The sequence below is a fragment of the Rhinopithecus roxellana genome, chromosome 6 (genome assembly GCF_007565055.1).
Source record: "Rhinopithecus roxellana isolate Shanxi Qingling chromosome 6, ASM756505v1, whole genome shotgun sequence".
Taxonomy (NCBI): domain Eukaryota; kingdom Metazoa; phylum Chordata; class Mammalia; order Primates; family Cercopithecidae; genus Rhinopithecus; species Rhinopithecus roxellana.
In genome coordinates, this window is record NC_044554.1 from 154,642,089 (window position 1) to 154,658,689 (window position 16,601).

General features: G+C 39.2%; 1 protein-coding gene across 4 annotated transcripts in view; it reads right to left on the minus strand.

Moving 5' to 3' along the window:
- BBS9 (Bardet-Biedl syndrome 9) overlaps positions 1-16,601 on the minus strand; it is a 617,615-nt gene that overhangs the window by 570,627 nt on the left and 30,387 nt on the right. For all 4 annotated transcript variants that reach the window (XM_030932359.1, XM_030932358.1, XM_030932357.1 and 1 more), the window contains one exon: positions 1,372-1,485. In XM_030932359.1, coding sequence (XP_030788219.1) covers positions 1,372-1,485 — 114 coding nt within the window. The remainder of the gene's footprint in view (positions 1-1,371; positions 1,486-16,601) is intronic.

Sequence of the window (16,601 nt, forward strand, 5' to 3'; positions counted from 1 at the left end):
TCAAGTAATCCAAACATTCCTGTTACTCGAGCAGTCCTCCCACCTAACCAAGTGTTTTGTTTCATATCACTTCAGTTATGCAAAGTATTTATTTGCACATCAACACCAAAAATATCCCTGATGCTGCTTGGTATACTCAAATTCAACTATTTCTTGTCTTTGGATGTATTAATACAAAATAACTGCGTTCACATAAATGAATCATACTTCCAAAATAAAGTCATTTTCTCATGTTGCTAAGGAAAAATATAATGCAACAGCTAAACAATAAACTCATAAAACATGAGTTCAGGAAGAGCTAAGATATTATAAAATCCCTAGTTACATGCTCTGCAGGTGGCACAGGAACATAGATACATACGCACACAGAGTCACACAATCACATGGGTAAGTGTCACCACCTGGCTTCCTATCCTCAATCCAGCACCACCAGCTCCTCTACCACCCTGTCATGGTGCAGGGAGAGAAGTTGGTTTGGAAATAAGAGCCCTCCCACGCCAACAGCAAGAGTGTACACAAGCAAGCACCAAGCCCTGGTGATTCTGGAAGCTCTGAGACTGAGTGGACACAATGAAGGTGGCCTTTGTGCTAATTAGAAAAAGACACCCCTCTGCCAAGGTGGGAGGAACCCAGTATCACTGAGCCAGTACTAGATAAAGGTGATGCCTTTGTGAAACATAGAAAAATCACCCCTTCCTCTGGGTAGATTTACTCCAAGCCAGAAAGCATGGCTTGATGAGCAGGATCAAGTCTGTATTTCAGCCCCACATCCCCTGCTCTTCCAGCTGCCCTGTGCAGAAACAACCCACACAACCCTGTGCAGCAGCCCTGGATATGGGTAGAGTGGAGAGAGGTGTTGGCAGCTTTATCCTGCCTATAGCAGGTAGAGCAGTGACTTCCTGACAATGAGGTCAACCATTTTTTCCACTGAGAGAGACGGTCATGTACCACAGTTCCATCACACAGAAAAAAAACTCAGTTTCAGTCAGCTTATACATAAAAGAGAAAATCTGTAGAAAAGGCAGTTTGAGAAATGTCTCTATAGACCATATAAATATGTGCTGGTTATATAAAAATCAAAGACATCCAATGTTTAAAGTTTTCTTTTTTTATTACTTTGATTGGGTATTTGGTTTCCCATCCGAGTAGTAACCAGGCCCGACCCTGATTAGCTTCCAAGATCACACAAGATCAGGCACGTTCAGGGTGGTATGGCCACAGACTTGCTTGGACATTCGGATACAAAGGTTTCAATAAAATGTCTATTTTAACTCTTTCTGAGAGTCAAACCACTTAATCCTCTGTTTTATATGATCAAATATTCTAAATCTGTCACTTGAAATAGCATACTCATGATTAAAAGCAAATTACCTTTTATACCACCAAATGATCCATAGGTCATATTGCAAGCTGTTCTCTGAAGATTATGTTCATACATCAATTTCATCTGATATTGGTTCCCATGTTCCACATTACCCAAAGTTCCTAAGGAAAAAAAAAAGGATTACTTTGTATTTGTGTACACTAAAAAGTTTAATTTGTTCTCATCCACTACTCCAATTCTAAGTAATTCAATTTTAGGGAAATTATAATGGCAAAGCACTAAAATATTATGTATTGTTAAAAAATAGCATACTGATGATACAGAAAGCCAGTACAGTTAAAACAATTTACATCTCAGCTAAATTACACCATTAGACAAAATACTACCCTGGAGGACATTTTATATTCTATTTTTATTAGACAGATTATATCTGAGTAAAGTGTAATTATTTAAATAACAACAAAACCCTCTAATTTCAGCTCTGAAATAAATAAGTTATCTGCATTTATAAACACTAATAGAGCAAAGAAATGACTCAAAGTGTCTAAGAAAAAAAAATCTCCAATACTTTCAAGCAATTAATGTTCCTGCCCCAACTCTCAAAATACTCAAGCCCCTAATTTTATTCTAATTAACTGAGAAATTTTCTAAGCTTCCCTCAAGAAGTAAATAGGAATTTTTTTTTTTTTTTTTTTTTTGAGATGGAGTCTCATACTGTCACCCAGGCTGGACTGCAGTGGTGCGATCTCCGCTCACTGCAAGTTCCAACTCCCGGGTTCACGCCATTCTCCTGGCTCAGCCTCCCAAATAGCTGGGATTACAGGTGCCTGCCACCACAACTGACTAATTTTTTGTATTTTTAGTAGAGACGGGGTTTCAACATGTTAGCCAGGATGGTCTCGACCTCCTGACCTTGTGATCCGCCTGCCTCAGCCTCCCAAAGTGCTGGGATTACAGGCGTGAGCCACCGCACCTGGCCAGAAAATGTTTTTTATTTGAAGTCTGCCAAGAAGAATCTCCTTCCAAACACAGAAAAATACTCTGCATTTAATAGACTGCATGTGCTTCACTTTCTAGTTCTTTTCAAATGAGAAAAGAGTATTTGTCTGTATTTTATAGATATAGAGCAAGAATATTATAATTAAAAGATGTGTTAGAAAGCAAAAGGATTCAGAAAGCAACTTTCTCCATAAAGAATCATCATTCGTTAATCCAAAATGTAAAAGTTAAGGAAAATTTTAAATTATCATAAAGCAAATGCAATAGTCCTCAAACTGGGTAGTACTCAATCACTAAAAACATCTAAATATATATGTATGTGTACTTATTTATTTATAAATTTATACAGGAGCATTTATTTGTTTTGGGTTTGCTTGTCCAGAAGAATTTACCAACATACACTGAGATTGTAAGAATATATTTTTATTTCCATTTTAGAATAGAAGCACCCTAAGTTCAAATAAAATTTACAGAAATTTCCCCAAAATCACACAGTATTCAAGGTAGAGAACTGAGTATTCAAACCAGACCTTTAGAATCTAAACCAAATCTTTAGAACCAGGCACTATGTATTGTATCCTGCTACCCAGTTGTCCACCATTTAACAACTTTCAGGGAATGTGGTCCTCGCACTCTGTAAAGATTTTACTCTCCATGGATCCTGTCAATGACAATTTCCCCAAAGAAAACAGTTTCAAGAATATGTCTTTTCCACTGCAGGGTATCAGAATACGCCACCTCAAACAGGACTCTTTGGCATATGGATTATTCTGAGCTAAAGGCCATAGGGAACTAGTCAGAAAAGATCTAAAAACAAACAGGTCATCATCTAAAAAAGAAATCTCCATTTATTAAAAAAAAGTCTCCCTCCCTTGTATCAGGAAGAGGAGTACCCTTAGCTCTTTTCAATGGAGAAGGCCTCAACTTAAATCACCATAACAAACTTTACTAAGTAACCCTTGTTTACCACACTTTTTCTGGTCACCTTCCCGTAACTTGCCTTCTGTGTAAAGAAGCCCAAAACCCATTTTCTTTCATTTCACCTAAAATGCTATGTTAGCCCAAGGTCCAACTACCCTTTTGAGTCACTCATTGTGGAATACTCCCATGTGTACATGAGCAATGCATATGTTAATACATTTCTGCTTGTTTTTCCTCTTGCTAATTAGTCTTTGGCCAGTCTAATTTATAAAGCCCCAGCTGAAGAGCCTAAGTTGAGTAAAGATTTTTTTTTCCCTCCCTTTTGCCTTTCTCAGCCTGGCCAATCATAGTAGCTGACATTCAGCCAATCATAGGAAGCCAAGTGATCAGACCATGTTCAAGCAAAGTAAATGCTGAGCTGCCAGGAATTAAGCTGTTTCTGTACCTCACTTGCATTGTCTATCCATAAATGTTGCCTGCTCATGTTGAAGAACAGAGCACTCTGAACCTCCTCTGGTGGTTGTGAGGGCTGCCCAACACCTGAGGTATTCTTTGCTCAATTAAAGTCCATTAAATTAAATTGCCTTAAGTTTGTCCTGTAATACTCAAAAGAGGAAAAATCATCAGGGGAGGATTTCTTGAATGAGAATAATTTCTACTCAGTTCCATGCCCCCCACAAGTGGTTAATTAACAGTAGTTTTTTTTTTTTTTTTTTTTGGAGACAGAGTCTCACTCTGTTGCCCAGGATGGAGTTCAGCGGCTTTATTTCCACACACTGCACTCTGACTCCTGGGTTCAAGTGACTCTCCTGCCTCAGCCTCCCGAGTAGCTGGGATTACAGGCACCCGCCACCACACCCGGCTAATTTTTGTATTTTTAGTAGAGACAGGGGTTCCCCACGTTGGCCAGGCTGGTTTCAAACTCCTGACCTCAGGTGATCCACCCACTTTGGCCTCCCAAAGTGCTGGGATTATAGGCATGAGCCACCGTGCCCGGCCAACAATAGATTTTATACACCAATAGAATAAGAAACAAAGATAAAGGCTTAAATTTGCCTGCTGACCTTGATGGAAGATGAAGGTTTTCTGGATTCTAAATGGTAGTAAAATCAGTGAGGTGCCAGGAAGCTGAGGAGGAATCACAACCAAACCAGCCACACGGGTGAGGGAAACACATACGGTATTAATCTGAAGAGAGTTGTAACCTCCAAGAAACCAGAAAAAGCAGCTCCAGGAGTCACCTGGTTTATCCCTACAGAAATTGCAAATTTCATTCTAAACTGTTAAATCAAGGTTAGCCTAAAGCTGCCTCCTTACATATTTTAAGTTCAGCCTAAAGGTTTCCTCTGTACATAGTGAATTATAACATAAATGGAGGTGTAAACAGACTGTAACCTTCCCTTGTGCCAATCATCGAGTTTTGGTCAAAGGCGGCCAGCTGATCAAACTGTGTTCAAATGGGGTGAATGCTGAGTTGTAACCAATTCAGCTGTTTCTGTATCTCATTCCATTTTCTGTACATCTCTTTCATGTTTCTGTCTATAAATCTTCTACTACATGGCTGCACTGGAGTCTCTCTGAGCCTACTCTGGCTCAAGAGGCTGCCCAACTCACAAATTGTTCTTTGTTCAATTAAATCCTGTTAAATTTAATTTGGCTAAGGTTTTTCTTTTAACAGATGGTGTCAGAAGTGGGATCCAAAGTAGAGCTTCTAACAACCCCCATGAGAGCTGAGTGACCAAGCGAGGTACCCACTAGGCCTGTTGTGTCCATTGCTCTCTCACAGCAACTGGGGATTGTGGTAAGTTCTCTCTCAGATTCAGAAGCTCCACATATTTGTGTTTTGAGCTCTCCAAGTTTCTTTGAGCAAATTTCTGATCCAGACTGGGTTTGGAAGTCATGGCAGAAACTGGACTGGGTCTAGCATCAGACTGAATCCAATAATTATCTTGTATCCAGTTGGGGGCTTCTTATATCTGACTAGGTCAAAAAGAAACTGGTAGTAAATGGAAATATTGCAGGGGGTATAAACTTTGGCTTTTGGAAATTTGCAGAAATTTCTGTGTTCTACTCCCTTTGTTTCATTTTGCTTGCACACTTAGGTAGGGAAAAGTCATTGGCTAGGTTGACCTAGGAGCCAAAGCCAATATTTGAGGTAAAAATGGGAACCTTAGTTTCTGAAGAACTGAGTACCTTCCAGCTTATATGTGCGTAAGTATTAGGCCCCAGCAGCAGTAAAGTCTTACAGAAATGGCAAAATCTTACTAAAGATAAGTTACAAATGTGGAGTGTTCCAAATGAACAACACTGCACCAAAGATGTACATTTGAAAATGAAGATACCCCAAACAGGCTCATCTAGGGATGCCTATTGACCTGCAGAAGCTTCTAAAATTTTTCAAATTTTTTTCTTTTTTGAGATGGAGTCTCACTCCATTTTTGTATTTTTAGTAGAGATGGGGTTTCACCATGTTAGCCAGGATGGTCTCAACCTCCTGACCTCGTGATCTGCCCCCCTCAGCCTCCCAAAGTTCTGGGATTACAGGCGTGAGCCCCCTAGCCGGCCAAATTTTTCAATATTTTTATTAAAAGACTTTATTAAAGGTAAATAAAAAGCTTAAGCAACTAATTGATAAGAAAAATTAAATGTGCTAATCTTTTGGCTTAGTTACTATCCTGACCCAAAGGTGAAAAGAAAGCTATCCTAGATAAAGTGTTTATAAAAGGCAGGCCTTCAGGCAAAATAGGCTTGCTTCTTTTTCAGATGCAACCACGCTGAGTCCAGGCATAGAGGATGCTTTCTTCACCCTATTCCTTAATGGGCTCCACTCTTAACTCAGTAATTTTTGCTAACAAACAGTAGCTAAATTAAGAACACCTATTGAACTAAAATATGCCTTTCTGGAATTTAATCGGCTATCTTGAAACCCTTCTGTAAAAGAAATTTACATCTATTAACGAAACCACCATTTTTAAGGATGTCTCTCTGTGTATATTAGAAACTCTTACCATTGTTTTAAATTGGCATAAGTCATATCTTTGATTAAGGTGTCTTTCTGGCCATCTTGTCTTAACTGAATTTTTATGGGAGCACCATTTTTTCCTTGGTTTGAACAAATGATGATACAATATTTAGGCCTAAAATCTTAGCTATGTACTTATGGAATACAATCTTTGTTGTTTGGCCTAAGAGTTGTTATTTTAGAAATGCAAATTTGTTCCGTGGTTAACAATTGCTTAGGGCAATGAAACAAGTAACTGGAACATTAATAGACCAAATAGGGAAAAGAAAAACTATTTAAAAGCCAGCAAATGAAAATCTTTCATGTCCGTGTGTGTTATGTGTCTGTGATAATATTTGGTAAATAAGGCTAATTCTAAAATTGTTGCTAAAATAGGAATGGCTTCAAAATTATCAGTTAAATATAACAAGATATTTGCTTGATTGACTGTGAGCTGTTTTTGGTTTAGAGCCTCTAGATTTGGGGGTCTGCGTAGATGGACATGACGAGGTCAAGAGGCATGTTCTTTTTTTTTTTATTTAGAGACAGAGTCTTCCTCTGTCACCCAGGCTGGAGTGCAGTGGCGCAATCTCAGCTCACTGAAAGCTCTGCCTCCTGGGTTCAAGCCATTCTCCTGCCTCAGCCTCCCGAGTAGCTGGGACTACAGGTGCCTACCACCACGCCTGGCTAATTTTTTGTATTTTTTAGTAGAGACAAGGTTTCATGGTGTTAGCCAGGATGGTCTCGATCTCCTGACTTTATGATTCGCCTGCCTTGGCCTCCCAAAGTGCTGGGATTACAGGTGTGAGAACCATGATCGGCCTAGAGGCATGTTCTTAGTGCCTAGACCACTAGCTACAAGCCAGAACTAAGCCCAATACGCTCCCTTCTCCTCTGCTTTCCTGCTTGCCTACTGGTTATTTGGGGAGGGGTTGAATCCTCCAGATACACTCTTCACAACTCTGTCTTCTGTTCTGACCTCTGCAACTGGTAAGTCAGGACTCAGAGAGGCCTTGACCTTCAATAGGCCTCCTGAGTAACACAAGGCTACCTGGTACCCAGAATGACTAAGGGAAGACATTAAGGACGGTACCTGTGCCATACTTTCAAAATTCTTTTCAGTAATTTAAAATCTTCAGGTCATGTTATGTTAAATTAAGTAATAATCATAAAATGTCTGAGTCATTTGTAAGTTAAAATATTGAAATATTAATTATTAAACATAAGTTTGTCTATATATGTTGACATTATGTTTATATGATACAGAAAAACTACATATATTTAGATCTGTTAAAAAACAATAATTGGAAGAACAATCTTTCTAAAAAGATATAAAAATAGTTTTTATCTACAAATACTGATAAAATTAGTTCAAAATTATTTTCTAGGGTTTTCATCAGAAATTAAGGTTACTAAGAGTTAAAATTTTAGACAGATTTGATAAATTTATTTATGAGATTTTATTAAAATTAGCTTTAGTATTTATAATACACTAACACAAAAGTAAAATTTGATTTCTCTTTTGAACAAAACTTTTGTGTAGCATTTATTAATAAGACACAGTAAAATATTTTCATTCATGCATTGAGTAAACTGCAAAAAGGAAAAAAAAACAGGAGGAGAAAGAAGAGACGGGTTCTATCATGCTGCCTTAGGTCTTATAATTGAAAGACTGAGTCTCTTCTATCAAAGAGTACAGGTTTTTTCTTTTAAAAAAAAAAAAAAAAAAAAAGTCTTGTAAATATCACTTTGGCTAAATAATGGCCATTATTTTATGGTGACCTGTGATCCAATCTTAGTCAAGTGTTATAAAACCTTTGACAATTTGATGGGCTTCCCAAAATCAAATTTCAGGTCAAAATTAAGTCTCTTTCAACATCTGGGATGCTACAGAGGGCACCTGAAGCAGCCAAAAGAGAGATAAACATTATTTGAAAGGTTAAATTACACGGGAAGCACTGTCAAACAAGAAAAGATCCTTAATCTTCAAGTTATATTTTAATGAATATGTTACTAATGTATGTTCCAAAATTATATGGGATTTCTAAAATTCTAGTATGTCTGGGCATATGCTATCAGTCCTATTTATGGCTATTGTGTTAAGTTATTATAGGCCATATAAATGACAAAATTTCCTTGTCAATTGTGTCTTTAACTATAATCATTTAAAGTTATTTCCAGAGTTAATTGCTTAATTTTAATGCAGTTACTGAAAACTTTACAAGCACCCAAAATCCTAGAGTATCGTATCTTTAAGGAGGTGCATGAAAGGATAGAAAGGACCCCAACAAGCACTCTTGAATATGGGTTTCTGGTAACTTTAGGATCATATCATTTGGATGGGGTAAGAATTCCCAGAACTTAAGGCTGAGCACAGTGGCTCACGCTTGTACTCCTAGCACTTTGGGAAGCCGAGGCAGGCGGATCACGAGGTCAGGAGTTTGAGATCAGCCTGGCCAACACAGTGAACCCCATCTCTTCTAAAAATACAAAAATTAGCTGGACATGGTGGCAGGCACCTGTAATCCCAGCTACCCAGGAGGCTGAGGCAGGAGAGTCGCTTGAACCTGGGAGACAGAGGTTGCAGTGAGCCGAGATCATGCCACTGCACTCCAGCCTGGGCAACAGAGCTAGACTACAACTCAAAAAAAAAAAAAAAAAGAATTCCCAGAACTTTAATGAACAGACTGACTAGTTTATAAAACTGCAAACCCAAGCAGGACAAAAAGATTCAACACTAAGAAAATATTTTGCCAGATTTTCATGCTAAACCAGACAGTACTGAAATTGTTTATATATATGCAATGTGAACGAACTCCATGATCCAAGTCAAATTACCTAGAACTTTCAGTTATCAGAGGTGTAAATCTAAGCTGGAGAAACAACTGTTATTTAAGAGGACATTGAGTCTAACATTAAGCATGGAGTCATGGAGAACCTGGACAGCCACCTTGTGCTTCCTGAGTCCTTAAAGCTTTTGTCATTAAAAGCTCTGCATTCTATGACTCATCATGGAAGAGATAAAATTATCCAAGTTACAAAATGTATTAATTGGAATATGGCTGAATAGCAACAGCTCCGATCTGCAGCTCCCAGTGTGAGCGATGCAGAAGACGGGTGATTTCTGCATTTCCAAGTGAGCTACCTGGGTCATCTCACTGGGACTGGCTGGACAGTGGGTGCAGCCCATGGAGGGCAAGCCGAAGTGGGGATGGGATGGGGGGCGCATCACCTCACCCGGGAAGCACATGGGGTTGGGGGATTTCCCTTTCCTAGCCAAGGGAAGCCAGGACAGACTGTACATGGAAAAATGGGACACTCCCGCCCAAATACTGCCCTTTTCCAACGGTCTCAGCAAACGGCACACCAGGAGATTATATCCCACGCCTGGCTAGGTGGGTCCCATTCCCACAGAGCCTTGCTCACTACTAGTGCAGCAGTCTGAGATCAATCTGCAAGATAGCAGTCTGACAAGGGGAGGGGCGTCAGCCATTGCCGAGGCTTAAGTAGGTAAACAAGGCGGCCAGGGTAAGCTTGAACTGGGTGGAGCCCACCGCAGCTCAACAAGGCCTGCTGCCTCTGTAGACTCCACCTCTGGGGGCAGGGCATAGCTGAACAAAAGGCAGCAGAAACTTCTGCAGACTTAAAAGTACCTGTCTGACAGCTCTGAAGAGAGCAGTGGTTCTCCCAGCATGGTGTTTGAGCTCTGAAAACAGATAGACTGCCTCCTCAAGTGGGTCCCTGACCCCTGAGTAGCCTAACTGGGAGACACCTCCCAGTAAGGGCCAACTGACACCTCATACAGGCAGGTGCCCCTCTGGGATGAAGCTTCCAGAGGAAGGATCAGGCAGCAATATTTGGTGTTCTGCGATATTTGCTGTTCTGCAACCTCCACTGGTGATACCCAGGCAATCAGGATCTGGAGTGGACCTTCAGCATACTCCAACAGATCTGCAGCTGAGGGACCTGACTGTTAGAAGGAAAACTAACAAACAGAAAGGAACAGCATCAACATCAACAACAACAAAAAAAACCCATCTGTAGGTCACCAACATCAAAGACCAAAGGTAGATAAAACCACAAAGATGGGGAGAAACCAGAGCAGAAAAGCTGAAAATTCTAAAAACCAGAGTGCCTCTTCTCCTCCAAAGGATCGCAGCTCCTCACCAGCAATGGAACCAAGCTTGGCAGAGAATGAGTTTGACAAGATGAAAGAAGTAGGCTTCAGAAGGTAGGTAATAACAAACTTCTTGGAGCTAAAGGAGGATAATCAAACCCATGGCAAGGAAGCTAAAAACCATGAAAACAGATTAGATGAATGGCTAACTAGAATTAACAGTGTAGAAAAGACCTTAAATGACCTGATGGAGCTGAAAACCATGGCACAAGAACTACCTGACACGTGCACAAGCTTCAACAGCCGATTCAATCAAGTGGAAGAAAGGGTATCAGTGATTGAAGATCAAATTAATGAAATAAAGTGAGAAGAGAAGTTTAGATTAAAAGGAGTAAAAAGAAACGAACAAAGTCTCCAAGAAATATGGGACTATGTGAAAAGACCAAATCTATGTCTGACTGGTGTACCTGAAAGTGATAGGGAGAATGGAACCCAGTTGAAAAACACTCTGCAGGATGTTATCCAGGAGAACTTCCCCAACCTAGCAAGGCAGGCCAACATTCAAATTCAGGAAACAGAGAATGCCACAAAGATACTCCTCAAGAAGAGCAACTCCAAGACATAAATTGTCAGATTCACCAAGGTTGAAATGAAGGAAAAAATGTTAAGGGCAGCCAGAGAGAAAGGTCAGGTTACCCACAAAGGGAAGCCCATCAGACTAACAGCAGATCTCTTGGCAGAAACTCTACAAGCCAGAAGAGAGTGGGGGCCAATATTCAACATTCTTAAAGAAAAGAATTTTCAACCCAGAATCTCATATCCAGCCAAATTAAGCTTCACGAGTAAAGGAGAAATAAAACCGTTTACAGACAAGCAAATACTGAGCGATTTTGTCACCACCAGGCCTGCCTTAAAAGAGTTCCTGAAGGAACCACTAAACATGGAAAGGAACAACCAGTACCAGCCATTGCAAAAACATGCCAATTTGTAAAGACCATCAATGCTAGGAAGACACTGCATCAATTAACGAGCAAAATAACCAACTAACATCACGACAGGATTAAATTCACATATAACAATATTAACCTTAAACGTAAGTGGCCTAAATGACCCAATTAAATGACACAGACTGGCAAATTGGAAAAAGCGTCCAGACCTATCAGTGTGCTGTATTCAGAAGACATCTCACATGCAGAGACACACATAGGCTCAAAATAAAGGGATGGAGGAAGATCTACCAAATAAATGGAAAGCAAAAAAAAGCAGGGGTTGCAATCCAAGTCTCTGATAAAACAGACTTTAAATCAACAAAGATCAAAGGAGACAAAGAAGGCCATTACATAATGGTAAAGGGATCAGTTCAACAAGAAGAACTAACTATCCTAAATATATATGCACCCAATACAGGAGCACCCAGATTCATAAAGCAAGTTCTTAGAGACCTACAAACAGACTTAGACTCCCAGACCATCATAAGGTGAGACTTTAACACCCCACTATCAATATTAGACAGATTAACGAGACAGAAGATTAACAAGGATATCCAGGATTTCAACTCAGCTGTGCACCAAGCATACCTAATAGATATCTAAAGAACTCTTCACCTCAAATCAACAGAAAATACATTCTTCTCAGCACCACATCGCACCTATCCAAAAACTCACCACATAATTGGAAGTAAAACACTCCTCAGCAAATGCAAAAGAACAGAAATCGTAACAAACTGTCTCTCAGACCACAGTGCAATCCAATTAGAACTCAGGATTAAGAAACTCACTCAAAACTGCACAACTACATGGAAACTGAACAACATGCTCCTGAATGACTACTGGGTACATAACAAAATGAAGGCAGAAATAAAGCTGTTGTTTGAAATCATTGAGAACAAAGACACAACATACCAGAATCTCTGGGACACATTTAAAGCAGTGTGTAGAGGGAAATTTATAGCACTAAATGCCCACAAGAGAAAGCAGGAAAGATCTAAAATAGACACCCTAACATCACAATTAAAAGAACTAGAGAAGTAAGAGCAAACATACTCAAAAGCTAACAGAAGGCAAGAAATAACTAAGAACAGAGCAGAACTGAAAGAAATAGAGACACAAAAAATCCTTTAAAAAAATCAATGAATCCAGGAGCTGGTTTTTTGAAAAGATCAACAAAATTGATAGACCACTAGCAAGACTGATAAAAAAGAAAAGACAGAAGAATCAAATACATGCAATAAAAAATGATAAAGGGGTTATCACCACCAATCTCACAGAAATACAAACTACCATCAGAGAATACTATAAACACCTCTACGCAAATAAACCAGAAAATCTAGAAGAAACTGATAAATTCCTGGACACATAACACCCTCCCAAGACTAAACCAGGAAGAAGTTGAATCTCTGAATAGACAAATACAAGTTCTGAAATTGAGAAAATAATTAAGAGCCTACCAACCAAAAAACGTCCAGGACCAGATGGATTCACAGCTGAATTCTACGAGAGGTACAAAGAGGAGCTGGTACCATACCTTCTGAAACTATTCCAATCAACAGAAAAAGAAGGAATCCTCCCTAAGTCATTTTATGAGGCAAGTATCATCCTGATACCAAAGCCTGGCAGAGACACAACAAAAAAAGAAAATTTTAGACCAATATCCCTTATGAACATCGATACAAAAATCCTCAATAAAATACTGGCAAACCGAATCCAGCAGCACATCAAAAAGGTCATCCACCACGATCAAGTTGGCTTCATCCCTGGGATGCAAGGCTGGTTCAACATACGCAAATCAATAAATGTAAACCCATCATATAAACAGAACCAATGACAGAAACCAAGTAATTATCTCAATAGATGCAGAAAAGCCCTCTACAAAATTCAACAGCCCATTATGGTAATAATAAACATATTAACTTGACGCTCAAATAAACTAGGTATTGATGGAACGTATCTCAAAATAGTAAGAGCTACTTATGAAAAACCCACAGCCAATGTCATACTGAATGGGCAAAAACTGGAAGCATTCCCTTTGAAAACTGGCACAAGACAGGGATGCCCTATTCAACATAGTGTTGAAAGTTCTGGCCAGGGCAAGAACTTCTCCTGCCTGCAGGAGAAAAAAATAAAGGGTATTCAATTAGGAAAAGAGGAAATAAAATTGTCCCTGTTTACAGATGACATGATTGTATATTTAGAAAACCCCATCGTCTCAGCCCAAAATCTCCTTAACACGATAAGCAACTTCAGCAAAGTCTCAGGATACAAAGTCAATGTGCAAAAATCACAAGCATTCCTATACACCAATAACAGACAGAGAGCCAAATCATGAATGAACTCCCATTCACAATTGCTTCAAAGAGAATAAAATACCTAGGAATCCAACTTACAAGGGATGTGAAGGACCTCTTCAAGGAGAACTACAAACCACTGCTCAACAAAATACAAGAAGACACAAACAAATGGAAGAACATTTCATGCTCATGGATAGGAAGAATCAATATCGTGAAAATGGCCACATTGCCCAAGGTAATTTATAGATTCAATGCCATCACCATCAAGCTACTAATGACTTTCTTCACAGAATTGGAAAAAAACACTTTAAAGTTCATATGGAACCAAAAAAAGAACCCGCATTGCCAAGACAATCCTAAGCAAAAAGAACAAACTGGAGGCATCACGCTACCTGACTTCAAACTACACTACAAGCCGACAGTAACCAAAACAGCATGGTACAGGTACCAAAACAGAGATATAGACCAATGGAACAGAACAGAGCCCTCAGAAATAACACCACACATCTACAACCATCTGATCTTTGACAAACCTGACAAAAACAAGAAATGGGGTAAGGATTCCCTATTTGATAAATGATGCTGGGAAAACTGGCTAGCCATATGCAGAAAGTTGAAACGGGATCCCTTCCTTACACCTTATACAAAATTAATTCAAGATGGATTAGAGACTTAAATGTTAGATCTAAAACCATAAAAACCCTAGAAGAAAACCTAGGCAATACCATTCAGGACATAGGCATGGGCAAGGACTTCATGATTAAAACACCAAAAGCAATGGCAACAAAAGTCAAAATTGACAAATGAGATCTAATTAAACTAAAAAGCTTCTGCACAGCGAAAGAAACTACCATCAGAGTGAACAGGCAACCTACAGAATGGCAGAAAATTTTTGCAATCTACCCATCTGACAAAGCACTAATATCCAGAATCTACAAAGAACTTAAACAAATTTACAAGAAAAAAACAAACAACCCCACCAAAAAGTGGTCAAAGAATATGAACAGACACTTCTCAAAAGAAGACATCTATGCAGCCAACAGACACATGAAAAAATGCTCATCATCACTGGCCATCAGAGAAATGCAAATCAAAATCACAATGAGATACCATCTCACACCAGTTAGAATGACGATCATTAAAAAGTCAGGAAGCAACAGATACTGGAGAGGATGTGAAGAAACAGGAACAGTTTTACACTGTTGGTGGGACTGTAAACTAGTTCAACCATTGTGGAAGACAGTGTGGCAATTCCTCAAGGATCTGGAACTAGAAATGCCATTTGACCCAGTGATCCCATTACTGGGTATATACCCAAAGGATTATAAATCATGCTACTATAAAGACACATGTACACATGTATTTTCTGCAGCACTATTCACAATAGCAAAGACTTGGAACCAACCCAAACGTCCAACAATAATAGAGTGGATCAACAAAATGTGGCCCATATACACCATGGAATACTACGCAGTCATAAAAAGGGATGAGTTCATGTCCTTTGCAGGGACATGGATGAAGCTGGAAACCATCATTCTGAGCAAACTATCACAAGGACAGGAAACCAAACACTGCATGTTCTCACTCGTAAGTGGGAATTGAACAATGAGAACACTTGGACACAGGGCAGGAACATCACATACTGGGGCCTGTCATGGGGTGGGGGGTAGGGGGAGGGATAGCATTAGGAGAAATACCTAATGTAAATGACAAGTTAATGGGTGCAGCAAACCAACATGGCACATGTAAACCTATAAAACAAACCTGCACGTTGTGTACATGTACCCTAGAACTTAAATTTTTAAAAAAGGTATTAATTGGTGTGGTGACTGTTCCATATTGCTAAAATAGTTTACAACCAATGTTTGCTTTGTGAAACCCATATTCCTGGAAAAACAACCAAAATTTCAGGTACATTTCTGCTAGCTGATGAGCCATTTAAACATTTATAGAAAGATTTCATTCAATTGTCATTTTCAATGCATGTTTTCTGGTTGTATAAAAGCTTTCCCATGCAAGAGGGCTGATGTTATAACATTAGCTCTATTTGTCAAAGTGTATTTTCACCAGGTAAAGAAAGCCCTTCTCAGTCCACTTACTGAGGAAAATCAACCTCTTCAAAGTCTAGAACCCAAGATTGAATCTTCTGAGAATACCAGAGAAAGGCTGCCCTTGACATCTACATTGCAGCAAAACTTTGTGACCTTGAAATTTTGAGCTAATAATCTCACAACTTAAAAGGGCCCCTCCACTCTTGGAACTGTACACACATTGGAAATCTTAAAGTAAAGCTAAACAGGAAAGTTTTTCCCCAGAAGAAGATGGCATCCATGATACAGACAGCTTTTTCTCAAGATCACGGATCAAGACTTCTCTGCTATCAGGAGAGTTTTACCTATTTTTTTCTTGCTTATGCTTCCATGAACAATAGAAGTGAAAAGAGGGTCTATTGTGTGCATTCACAGGGTATACTTTCATTTGTGAGGGATTTTGCAGCCAGCCTTATACATGGATAATCTTATGCCGCAATAAATAAAAGATGAAGGCCTAATGCAGGTGAGAAGGTGAGAAATTTTAATGACACATTTGTTGCCTCATAATCAGTCAGAAACAGGACACTGGTCCACTCCTCTTAACCTCCATCATAGGTTAAAGAGAACATTTCCAATAAGTCTTCATTCTTCTAAATAGGCATCATTTGTTAGGTCTCCTTTTCCATGGTTTGAAGTAAATGAGGTAATGATTAAAAATTTATCCCTCATGATAGGCTTTATAGCAGATTCTACCCTAAAGGCTACAGTCACATAACGGACTTTATATTCTCTTATGAAAGTTACGCTAAATAATAGAACTGCTCTAGATTACTTACTGGCTAAACAGCAGTATCTGTGCACTTGCTGGCATTTCTTGTTGACCATGGAGAAATGCATCACATTGGGCATTACAGAGATTC